Raw genomic sequence first — 12,297 nt, forward strand, 5'->3', positions numbered from 1 at the left:
GTAACTAAGTACATTCAGTCAAGTACTGTACTTAAGTGCAAATTTGGGGTACTTTTATTTTACTTGAGTATTTTAATCTCATGCCACTTCCTACTTCTACCCCACTACTATTGTGATAATGGTTCCAGCTTTTCAAATATGATTACTTGCTGCTTTTCCTTTTGGTGATTTTAATTATTTTGATTTCTTAAACTGATTTAAAGTCTTTCTGCATCAAGTACTTTTTAATACTTAAATACATGTCCATGATTGTTCTTACATACCTTTACCTAAGTATCATTGTCAATGCAGGGCTTTTACTAGTAACAGAATTGTTTTACAGTGTGGTATCAGTACTAGTAAAATATCTGAATACTTTCCTCCACCACTGGTGATGATAAAGAGAAAACAATAGAAATGGGCAGCATCACTTTTACACAATAAAAGGAAGAACTTTTAACAAATTACTGCTAATTACAACATGTTTCGTCATTCGCCCTGCAAAAAGTTATTTCTCAAGCTGTGCTGAGGGGATAAATGTGTTTTGAATAAGTCAGATTAGTCATGTTGTGGGGAAACTAATACAAAGGGTATGTCATTTCATTTTCAGGGAAGGTTATATAATTTCTTAAAACAGCTGGGCACTGTAACTTTAAGCAAATGTGACTCAATAAGCAGGAAATGATGTATGTTTTAGGGACTATTTTTACTGGCTAATTGATACACATGTAGTCTTCTTAGGAGTATTTACAGCAGATGGACAAAGTACGCAGGATCAACTCAAAATAAACTACAGTGATTGATCCAAATAACCCGTCCATCTCTGGGCTGGATGTCAGACAATAGGTGCACCAGCGGCATCATTAGAATCAGCAGGATTACACCTCCGTTACCTGCTCACTGGCTGGCGGCAGCTTGTGTGGGTCTTCAGTCAGCATAGTGAGGTCATCAACAATGGGCTGTAAATGTGTTATCTCTCCCAGCATGGCGATCTCTACATTCTGGAGGGAAAAACGTGTTGGATCAAATTACAGCTACCACATCAGCAGCAAGAGCAAGTAAAACATCTATTCTAACCCACAACTGTTAGGTGAACAAAGGCTACATGTTCCTCACCACCACAGGCTGCAGCAGGTTTATAAATGTACAGTAACGTCCCCTCTCTTCCAGGAGGGCTCTGCGCACTGCCTGCTTCTCCGTCTCCTCCATCAGCAGGTACAAGTCACTGACATCCTGCATGGCGCTGTCCAGCTGGGGGCGCAGGTTACCTCGGCCTGTGTGAGGCAAGGCAAGGGTGCAGAGACACAGAGGAGAGGGAGGGAGGATGGAGCACACGAGGAGAGCGGTAGAGGGGGAGTAAAGATAGACAAGAGAGGAGGAGGATTGAAGAGAGATGGGGAATTTGAGGGGCGGGTGATAATTATGAAAGCGACATGAAGGAAGAAAAGTGTACAGAGTTCAGGGAGGGAGGAAAGAGTACAAAAATGAGAGATGATTACAACACATAATGATAAACTGCTTGTGTACAGGAGGTCAACGCATGGACACACGTTACACTCAAATGGTTCATGTGCATGGGAATGAGAGGACGCTGAAATATGTCATCAATCATGAGGTGATGTGAAGCAACTGGTGGTGGCTTGCAAGCCCTGAAATGGATGTGATTAGATACAGAAAAGTAAACAGAGTGAGTCAAGACTGCAAACCACGATGACACTGGATGATAGATGAAGGAAGCAATGAGGATGAGTATGGAGATGCCACATTTTCTGCCACTCTGCATGATTTATACAGGCATACACTACCAGGTAAAGGTTTTTAACACCCTACAGTGTCTCTTAGCATATTTGGTTCAATCTCAAACAATGCACTCATTGTAACTATCTTACAACTTAAAGGAATAGCCTACAGTTTTGAGTGAATTCAGATTTGTTTTCAGACTTGATATGTATGCTTTGCAACTGCCTGGATCATAATCACTCTAACAGCTCTTATTGTCGTTGACAGGCAGCACCCCGTATCCTTGTCTTACCACTGTTTATATGTTGAAGCCATATCAGCTTAATTGGCTAATCTTTCAGCGCACCAGCATTTAATATGACAGTGATTAAATTAAGAATCCCCATAAGGATTTGACAGCTTGCCAATTAATAGGTCCTTAAAAACAGAAGTTTAGGTCTGTGGTAGTTTGCACTTAGCTCGTCATGGAGCCAAATGTCAGCTTGTGACAAAGAAGCTATAATTAATCAGAGGACTGAAAGATTGTCTCACAGATAAGTTATCAAAAATTGTCAGTTCCTTAGTCTGTTAAGAGGCGTTTAGAAAATGGAAGGGCTACATATGAAACACACCCGCACGAGGAGCTGACAAATGTAAGAAAAATATACAGTTTGTGCCATTTCTCAAGTGGCATTTTTATTGGAAGATATTTTGGCATTAAAATGTGAAGACAATAAAGCCTTCACAAAATAGCATTTTAAGTTTCGTGTGTGATTTATCCTGGCTTCATACTGGCAGAGGAAATCTCCGCCAGTCGCTAGGCTAATTTATACGATGTGAAATGCCATAGGCTTATGATAATAATAAAGTTAGCATGTTGTATTTGTTTGGGAAACGTGTTTAGTATAAGACAATTGTTTTATCGGTGAACCTTGTGAGTTGTAATAGAACCGAATTTTGAAACATTCCCTTTGTTAAATGTTGCTGTTTCCCTGGCTTCGTATGAGTAGAGGAAAAGTCAGCTAGCTGCTAGGCTAATTTAAACAATATAAAATGCCATAGTCTCGTGCTAAAAACAATAGCATGTCGTATTTGTGGGGAAAATGTGTCCAGCAAACAACAGGAGCTTTGTCTGTGAATGCTTCAAGTTATAATGAGGCTGATTTGGGTACTTGGAATTGAAATTGTCGCTATTAAGTCATGTTTAATGTGTGTTTTCGATCAACTAAACCTTACAGCACCTCACAGAAACCCCGCCGTCGACTAGTTTTGGATATTTAACTGCAGAGTGAACACAGACACACCATCGCACACGTTTCTGGGGCACTTGAATACGACAGAGCTGTCATTAATGTCATTAGTAGAACCCCACTATTCCTGCTTTGACCTGGGCCCGCTTACGCCCATGTGTTACTTACATTTGTTAGTGTCAAGATATTTACAATGAGTGCATTGCTGTAAGTTTTGATGAATAGGAATAGTTTAAAATGCACTTTCTTGCCAAAGTTAGATGAGAAGACACCACTCTCATGTCTGTTCGCCAAACACAAGGCTACAACCAGCAGCCAGTTAGCTTAGCTTAGCTTAATGACTGGAGACAGAGGGAGACAGCTGACTGGCTAACTAACCCTAACACATTTTGTATGGATGGATTAAACAAAAGAGATTCATTATGTTAAAAAGGGAACTCTAGAGAACCTAGTGGACTGATTTTGTTCATGTAAGATTAGGCTGCACAATATGAAGATAATAAGTGATGTGCAAAAATGTTGTTGAATATCACAATAACGATATTACTTGCAATAAATACCCTGATATTAAAACGTACTCTTGACTCAGATTTGCACAGCACCTGTGCTTGTGACAGCTGGTCTTTTCTGTAACCAAAATATTGCCAGATGGCAGACGTGATTTTTTTTTTTTTAGGCACCAGTTCCTCTTTGGCATCCATACTTTTGTCTGCCTCATCTTGTCACACTTTCCTCCTGTAGTACAGCAGCATTAGTCTGTTAAACGTATCTCCCATGTGTGCACATTCTGTACATTTAGATGATACCTAATGGTAAGGGCTCTGTCTGATTGGTAAAAGAGACAAAATAGTGCCTCCAGACAGAATGCAATATGATGTTTTGTTTCTTTATTCAAAGTGCAATATTGCAGTCTTTCACTATGTGTTTATTGCACATGTTGATTGGGATGATAAGCTTATCTAAATGGCTGCTGGTGGTAGCTTCATATTGAGCACACATGACAATGGTAGCAGTGTGTTCATATAACTGAGTGCGGCAAGAAAGCAAATAAGTATATTTCCAAAAATGTCCAACAATCCCTTCTTTTAATCAAAAATGCTAAAACAGCACAGGGTTTTCTTTGGCTGGCAGTTGATTGCGGTGCCTTTGAAAACTACGTATGCCAGAAAGTCCTCAATACAAGGCAAAGCAGAGCAAACATACCTAGAAGCTCTACGGCCAGGAGAAATAGCCAGAAATAGAGAAAGAAGTAAAGGGGGGTGCAGGGACAAGCAGGGGGAAGAGAGACAGAAGAACAAGCAGTGTTAGCTGTATCAAATCAGGGCACATTGCATGTTTATGACCAGCCCGTACCGCTGGAGTACAGTAAATCTTGTACGAAAATAGGAGTTTAATTACAACCAGCAGTAGGGGCTAATGCAAGCACAGCCAGGAAAGAAGATCATTGCTTTGATTTATAAGGTAGTAGGTGACAAATCATCCATAGCTGGAAAGAAGCCTTTGAAATTGTGCCAGGCATCAAGATCTAGAATCAGTTGTCATTTCTGGTCATACGCTCTAGATGGCGCCAGCTCAATCTGAACCACTGATACAGATCAGATACCAACAGCCAGGTAGACTTCATTAATATCAGTCAAAAGGTTTGTGTCATCTAAGGAAAGTTTCCTCACCTTTTCTTGCTTTTTTCTGGAGTTTTATGGTATCTAGCGACTTCCTTTTGATTTCCTGACGAGACCGCTTGTATTCTATGGAGAGCAAGCCAAAAGAGAAGTGTAAATTACAAGCCAAAATGTAGCAATCACAGACTGTATTTATAGTTTGAGTTTCCTGGTTGTTCACCTTTGGCATGGTCTTTATCCAGCTGATTAGCTGTCTTCTTCCATTCCTCTATCCTGTCCTGAAGTGGTGTAACCAGGCCTTCCATAAGAGCACTGCAGCGACAAGGAGACACAATATCAGTAGAGTGAGAGGCATAACAAATAGATTTATTTCCACGGCACAAAAACACTCAGGGAAGAGTGGCAGAGAGGAAGGTCAGCGGAGATGCGATGGGACCTGGGAACACAATAATCCCCTCAAGGCAAAAGCACAGGGAGAAAATTGCAGCGCAGGGGAAAAAAAAAAGACCCAGGTGACACTTACTTGGTGAAGTGGCGTAATTTTGCCTCAATGCTGCGGTGTCGCATACACATCCTTGTCAGAGCTGAGCCGACATCCCTGGTGGCACCTTGGATGAGGCGAAACAAACAAATTGTCACCCACGATATAAGAGGTTGCCATTACAAATCACAGATGCCTCTCGGCCAAGAAAAATATGATTTTCTATGAGGAGCTGTTACACATCAACGGAGCATTTTGAAAGGTCTAATTCTCTCCTGTCAGATGGATTTATCAGGGTGTGTTTTTTTCCCCCTGTTGGTTAGGCTTTCCCAGCTGCAGCCACTAGGTGGACTTAAATTGCTGATTGTAAAAGCAGAGCCCATAAATGTCACATCTGTTTGGGGAAAGCAAATGTGACACAGAAAACCCTACACTCCCTCCCTCTTTACAAAACATGCATTTTCCCCTCTGACACTTCAGCATTGCATGTGTGATTCTCACCACAGTGTAAACAACAGCTTGTGTGAATTGGTTACTGTACTTTTCCCTCTCTGCTGAAGTGTAATTAAATGGGGTTTTCAGCCCCTAAAGCCCAGGCTGGCCCACTGTCTCACGGATGGTTCACAGGCCGGTGTAATATGTGGCAGCACTGATCCGGTTGTAATCTGGGCCACATAGGGCTAATCTGAGGGTCTCTCGCCAAACACACACACACACACACACACACACACACACACACACACACGCACACAACGGGAAAGAGAGAGGACGTCTCTCAGCGGCAGACAGGCCTCACATAGTGAAGGCATGCAAGATTGTATTTGTGCTCATGAATGATTTTTGAAGCACAGGTTTGTTTGTGTGTGTGTGTGTGTGTGTGTGTGTGTGTGTGTGTGCATGTGTGTGGACAGGTGGTGCAATTTACCAACCCCCCACCCTTTCCGAAGTTCTCACCCCCTCTATCCTGGAGGAAAAAGGAGGGAACCCTGTAAGGGGATATCCCTCTATTCTTCCCTGCCTGCTCTGCCTTTCCTGTTCTCTCTGTTTCCTAAACACCATTCATGCAGGGCACACAGAAAGAGAGAGAGAGAGAGAACTAACATTTCACTGCAATAACAGGCAGAAAGAAAGAGTGATACACAGAAACAAAAAGAAATACAAGACTAATATAGCCGGCCCTGAAATCAGATACAGAGTAAGGAATGCTCCACATGACTGTCCGGGGAGATCTGTGCTATTTTCCACTTATCAAATAAAGAAACTAGGTTACTGTCTCCAGCTGATACCACGTCACGCTGCCAGTTCAAAGACCATTTCACCGTGCAACTCGGCTGTCAACTTCAGTGACGGTTGCACCAGTTCAAAGACACCGAGCAACCAATCTGGACTCCATCTCACAGAGAAATTCTCCTTGAGCAGATGTGGAAATACTTGTGTGTTTGTGTGATGGGAGAGAAGAAGGGAGGCCTGTCCTGTGTCTACATTGCTTTTCTAGGTGACTGAGAGAGAGCGGAGGGTTAGAGGTGAAAGGGCATCCAGCTGTATCACATGCAGGTGTTGAAACACCAGCAGGAAGTGATTGAGTTAACATGTGGAACCTATACGCCGAGCTCTTACTATAAATAGCGAAAGAGGTGTCCATCATTAAAGGACTGGTGTTGAGTATCTGACATGTAACGGCCTGTATTGAAGCTGAGTGTTGAGACGTAATGAAAAACGTGCACACGGGACACGTGTGCGCAGGTTATGCGTCTCTCCTCTTTGACTTTCTCCTCTTAAAAGCATTACGGGAGGCGTCCACAGCTGCAAATCAGCTCTCGGAGGATGGGGGAAGACTGAAGGATAGAGATGGAGGGACAGAGAGCGAGAGAGGGAGTAATGTGGGCTCTTTTATCTGTATAACAGACCTTCCCAATGTCACTGTCAGCCAGCGAGAGCCCCCAGCCCCCACTCTCCTGTCCCATCCACACCTGCCAATTTCTCTTCCTCTCCCCTCCTCTTCCTCTCCCGTCTCCTCTTCACCTCCTCCCCCTCCCAGAGGGGGGGATCAGCTGACAGCTACATCCTGGGGAGGTCCACAGGCTTCCTGCCCATGTCCAAGAGCCCCGCTGGCCTCTGGCCTCGACCGGATGGACAGGGCTGCAATGATTCACTCCCATAGCCCCTTGCATGCACACACAGGCATGTGACAAACATATACAAGCTGGGAGGAGGGTTGGGACTGAAATTTTGTACACAGAAAAAAAAGGATGTCCATCCATATATCCTTGAAGAGGGATCCCTCCTCGGTTGCTCTGAGTTTTGTTCTGTTCCTCCTTTTTCTTCTGTCACTTTTTGCCATTCAAGCCCTTCCAGGCAACTTTGTGATTTCTGATTTTGGGCTATATGAATAAAATATGCTGGACTATCTCCTTATCTGTATCTATCGATTGACCTTGACTTTGTAGAAGCTTGAAATGTGGCTAAAAGTGCGTAGGAGCTGGGAAAGTGATTATTTAGCAGACCTGGACCCCTGGGTCTTCGGGGGAAGCTGGGCCGACCTCATAGCAGACACCCACACGTGCATGAATGAGGCAAAACACAGACCAGGAGGGAAGAGAGTCGTTATACATCCCAGTCATATATCTTAAAGGTTTAGTGTGTAGGATTTAGAGGAACATGTATTGGCAGAGATGGAATATAATCAAATCCTTGTGTTTTCATTAGAATTAGAATGAGTAGTTTACATCTACATAGGGAGCAGGTTGTCCTCTACAGAGTAGCCCAGAATGAACAAACCAAACACTGGCACTAGAAGGGCTATTTGTGCATTTGTGTTTTAGTGTTTTTATATCGGAAGTGCATTGGAAAAACACTGATCTTTTTAATGTGAAACTACTTTATTCGGTGCTTTTACCGCTTTAAATCACTGAATCCATTTGTTTTGAAGAGGAAGAAACCTCTGCAGATAATTCATCTCCTGGTAAAAACCTCTTGAATCTGGATCTTAAGTTATCAGAGAAAAAAGGTGACCACACATTAGTAGGTGCGAGGCTAGCAGCCTGTCTCAAATATGCTGAAAAGTGTTGAAGAAACACTGATTTGTAACATGAAACTGCTTTATTCAGTGTTTTTACCGGTTTAAATTATCAGCTGCGTTTGTTTTTGAGAGGAGGAGACCTCTGCGGATAATTTGACTCCCGCTAAAAACGAATGAACACTAATGGAATTCCAACCAGGAGAAGTTTCAGCTCGTTGCAATCTGCAATCCTCACCACTAGATGCCACTAAATCCCCCTAATTATTACACACTGTTCCTTTAAGACACAGAGCAAACAACTGGGGCAGCACAGTAGTTCATTATGACAGCAGTGTTGTGCATGTCGCTGAAGCTAATGAGTACCTGGCTCAATATTAATGCCAAGCATAAATATAAATTGCCACCAGATCTCTGTGTATGTTGCGGAGTACATGGGATTGTTGGTGGGAGGCCCCCACTGTTGGGTTTGTTGGGAAAGTTACTCTCCAGTATCCAGGACCAGTGCAGTGTGGTCCTAGTGTTTAGTGAGTGGTTCCATCCAGAGCTCTGGTTCTGATTAACTCCCCTTATTCCTCAGGGTGGAGGGAGCATTTTAATAGGTCTGCTTTATAGGGGGCTCTCCTGCCAGGAGCCGGGAGCCAGGAGCTAAACTGCCACGGGGTCTCATTCCCTGATGTCTTCAACATGGTAACTTAACTATCTTTCCCTTTCAGCATCTAAACCCTGCTGTTCAGCTCAGGTTTCATTTGCACTGGAGACTACCGAGCTGGACTGGGATCCTGCTGTCGTTAGATTTGTGCATTTCCAAGCTGAATCCGGTTCTCCTGAGTCGAGTGGGTGCTCCCTCTTTCTCTGCTTCCTGTATCAATAAAGCATGTTTATGTGGGCTGTAGAGCGAAAAGGTACAGAACATCCTCACAGTTACACTTCCAGGAATATGAAGGTTTTTCTTTGCTAAGCTCCCCTAAAGTCACAGCTTAGCAAAGGAAATTCCATCATCCGTGAGACAACAGTTATTCCTCACGTTGGCACCTTGGCTACGGAGCTGACTGCGGCTGGCATAGACAGTTAAGCCTCCTGACTTTACCCTCCCTCCTTTTAAGTGCTATAGAATGTGAACTGGCAGGGACACAGCGGAGGCCACTGATGGATGAAAAGGGCCGTGGGATGAGAAGGGAGGAGAGGGGAGGATGAAAGAGGGTACACACTGCTGAGGTGCCGGCTGGGTTGGGCCAGTCAGGGGGCAGAGGAAGTGTTGGCTGGCTGATGCAGGTGCAACAGGCGCTGCCAGGACACAATCTCCCAGCAAATATATAGCTCATGCAATGTTTTCCAATACCATCAAAAATCTTGATGCAGTTCGTGTGTTTATCCCTTCAAAGGAGCCGCAAACATCATGCAAACATTTTTTGTCAGTGGAGAGAGCTTTGATTTTATCAGCTTCACTGGTCTCATTTAGTTACCAGTGGAGCAAATACGCAGCTGAGATTTCCGAATTCAAGAACCTGACAAAACATCATACATTCGCATCATCAAACATTGGCTTCAAAGCACAGCTTGAGTTCTGGCGGTGTATGTCTGTGAGAGCAGTCCGTATTAAAAAATAAAGCAGCATCCCGCACGTCTGCTGGTTAGGGAGCAATCGCTTCTGATGGAGAGAAGAGTGGGGGATAAAAGAGCCTTGTGAGGACATCGATTGAGGAACTAGAGTACAGTACTGTACGCCTGCAACAAGAGAATTATAGATCTAACCGAAGTTACATAAATTGTGGATGACAGACAAAGACAATGTGCGAGTCTTTTGAGAAACTCCCCAAAATCTCTCTGATGTAAAACGTGAATATATTCACATTCTTAAGAGCCGGACTTGAAAAAATAAGCATTTCATGAGACTCTTTGCTCATAACTATAGCTCAAAGTAAACGTCTGTTTCACTCAGATTTATGTTCACGTTTTATCGGCTGACAGATTTGGGTGAAAAGTATATTTTACTTTGTAAACAGAGCCTGGTGTGTTTGAAGGAGGGGTTTCATACTGCAACTACTAGAAACTAGGCCATCATTGTTTGTATTCATTGTCTTCAATGACACTTAAAACCAAGGCCCAATCCCAATACACCCCTTACCCCTACCACTTAGCCCTTACTGCTCCGTTTTGTGTATTCAGGTCTACGGGAAGGGATAGAGGGGTACAACGAAGTGTAAAGGCTACATGGCCTTTATCAGCAACATGGCAACACAAGCAAGAAAAAAAACGCACAAATGTATTTTCTTTGTTAATAAAGATTTAAAAATTACAATCACCTCTGAATTATCTTAGTTTACTGTCATTTCAATGTATTATGGTCCTTGTCTTTATTAATTAAATTAATTCGCTAGTATGCCGATGTCTTAGTAGCTACCTCGCTAGCTAGCTAATGTTGCATTGTTATTGTAGATTAGTGCATCACAGTCCCGCATTTGAGCATATTTTCATGTCGCATTCCCCCTCTTTGATGGAATATGACGTCTGGAAGTTACCTACGGCCTTAAGTTGCTACACTAGCTACCGCTCCTCTAATATCAGGGCAGACTGGCAGGGTAGGACCACGGCTTGCTAGGGTTGACCTGCAGAGCACCGCTAGTGGGCTGATAATGAAGCAGTCTTCTTTTTTATTTGATGACTTGTTTGACTGATTGATAGTATGGAATTTAGTTGCGAACAATTTGTGAATGTCCTGACAACTGCAAAAGGCTGTCTGTAGCCCAAGCAAAGGAAATCACCACGGCAGAAAAAAGCATACTTGCAACACTCGTTGCATCTGTTTATGTTAATGCCAGCATGGATGACTACCAATGATGTATCTGGATCTCCCGAGGTTTCCCATTTCATAGGGGAATATTTTAACCACTACCCCCTGTGACTCTGTTTGAAGGCAAGAAGGGGTACTTGAAAATTAGGGGTAGGGGAAAAAATTATAAATGGGATTGGGCCCAACACGTAGACCACATTGCTGTATGTGTAAAAATAAAACTTGCCCATATTTTGAGATTTTTTTCTTCCTTTTCTTCTTACAACATGAAAACCAAACATGGGAAAAGATAATGAAGTGTTAACTCTTCCTTTTGCCACAAACTGGAATTGAACTTTGATGAAAGTAACATAATACAAGAAAGGAACATAAAGCATTCTTATTATACCAAATAAGGAAATATTTAATATGTTTTACATGTTATATGGGATGCAAAGTCACATCAAGTAAATTTTATTTATCAAGCTTAATATTACAAATTTGTCAAGGGTGATTTCTTCAACTAACGTGCTTTGGCCAACCAACAATCGTGAACCCCAAATTCTCAATGCAATAAAACAGATAGAAGTAGCAAATCGTCACATTTAAGAAGCTGGAAGTAACCCTAACCCTATGTGACCGTTATGATCTAACCAATGTGTTTTATGTGTCTGCAATGTAAATCAGCAGAGCATTCAAAACCTTTGTGTCACTTCCTTGCATGTGGAATGTCTCTTCCAACCACCAACAATGCAAATGAAAGGCAGAGGAAGCGACCTTACGATCAATTGTTTTAGTGACACACATACACGCACACACAGAGTCAAACACACACTCATCCCATTGTTGTCTGGCCGGAATCGCATTGCAAGTTTCACCTCACAACCAGAAACACCCACAGACACGGACAGACCTCTGTGCATCCTGATGTGGTGTAAACATGTTCTGGAGTGCATTAGGACGAGACTGAAGGAGGAGGAGGAGGAGAACAAGAAGGAAGTGATATTTTTCTGTTGGAGGAGCTTCCTGTTCGGGGACATAAATGCTGCTAAAAATAGATGCCGCCCCTTGTCCAGATGTGCTTTTCACTGGAGTTTGAAAAGGGAGATGGAGAAGAAACAAGAAAATGTACAAGGAAGGAGAAGTACTGTATCGCTCAATAGAATAAAAAGAACAGAAACGCCAAAGGGCGTTGTTTTCACCTCACCTCCAGAGAAGGATACTGAATACAACACAAAGACCCCAGAGGTATCCAAACTCTAGAGACAGACCTTGAGTCAGCAGTCTGTGGATGACTCAATATTTAATGGTGCAAAGCCTGCAAGCAAGTTCAACCAGATGACTCAAACTGTTCTGCTTCACACCCTTTGCATTAAGGTTGTCTTTCTGACACTTTCTGACCACTCTTTTGCTCTGCCAAAGTTGCTCATTTGCAAGCAATTCTCCAGACAATGCTGACA

At 42.9% G+C, this 12,297-nt stretch overlaps 1 protein-coding gene across 3 annotated transcripts in view; it reads right to left on the reverse strand.

Moving 5' to 3' along the window:
- The window catches only part of mtss1la (MTSS I-BAR domain containing 2a), a 32,684-nt gene that overhangs the window by 7,255 nt on the left and 13,132 nt on the right, over positions 1-12,297 (reverse strand). For all 3 annotated transcript variants that reach the window (XM_050073253.1, XM_050073252.1, XM_050073251.1), the window contains exons 4-8: positions 5,091-5,175; positions 4,788-4,879; positions 4,619-4,693; positions 1,096-1,253; positions 873-980 (exon numbers count right to left, since the gene is read on the reverse strand). In XM_050073253.1, coding sequence (XP_049929210.1) covers positions 873-980; positions 1,096-1,253; positions 4,619-4,693; positions 4,788-4,879; positions 5,091-5,175 — 518 coding nt within the window. The remainder of the gene's footprint in view (positions 1-872; positions 981-1,095; positions 1,254-4,618; positions 4,694-4,787; positions 4,880-5,090; positions 5,176-12,297) is intronic.

This window comes from Epinephelus moara, chromosome 20, assembly GCF_006386435.1.
Source record: "Epinephelus moara isolate mb chromosome 20, YSFRI_EMoa_1.0, whole genome shotgun sequence".
Classification (NCBI taxonomy): Eukaryota; Metazoa; Chordata; class Actinopteri; order Perciformes; family Serranidae; genus Epinephelus; species Epinephelus moara.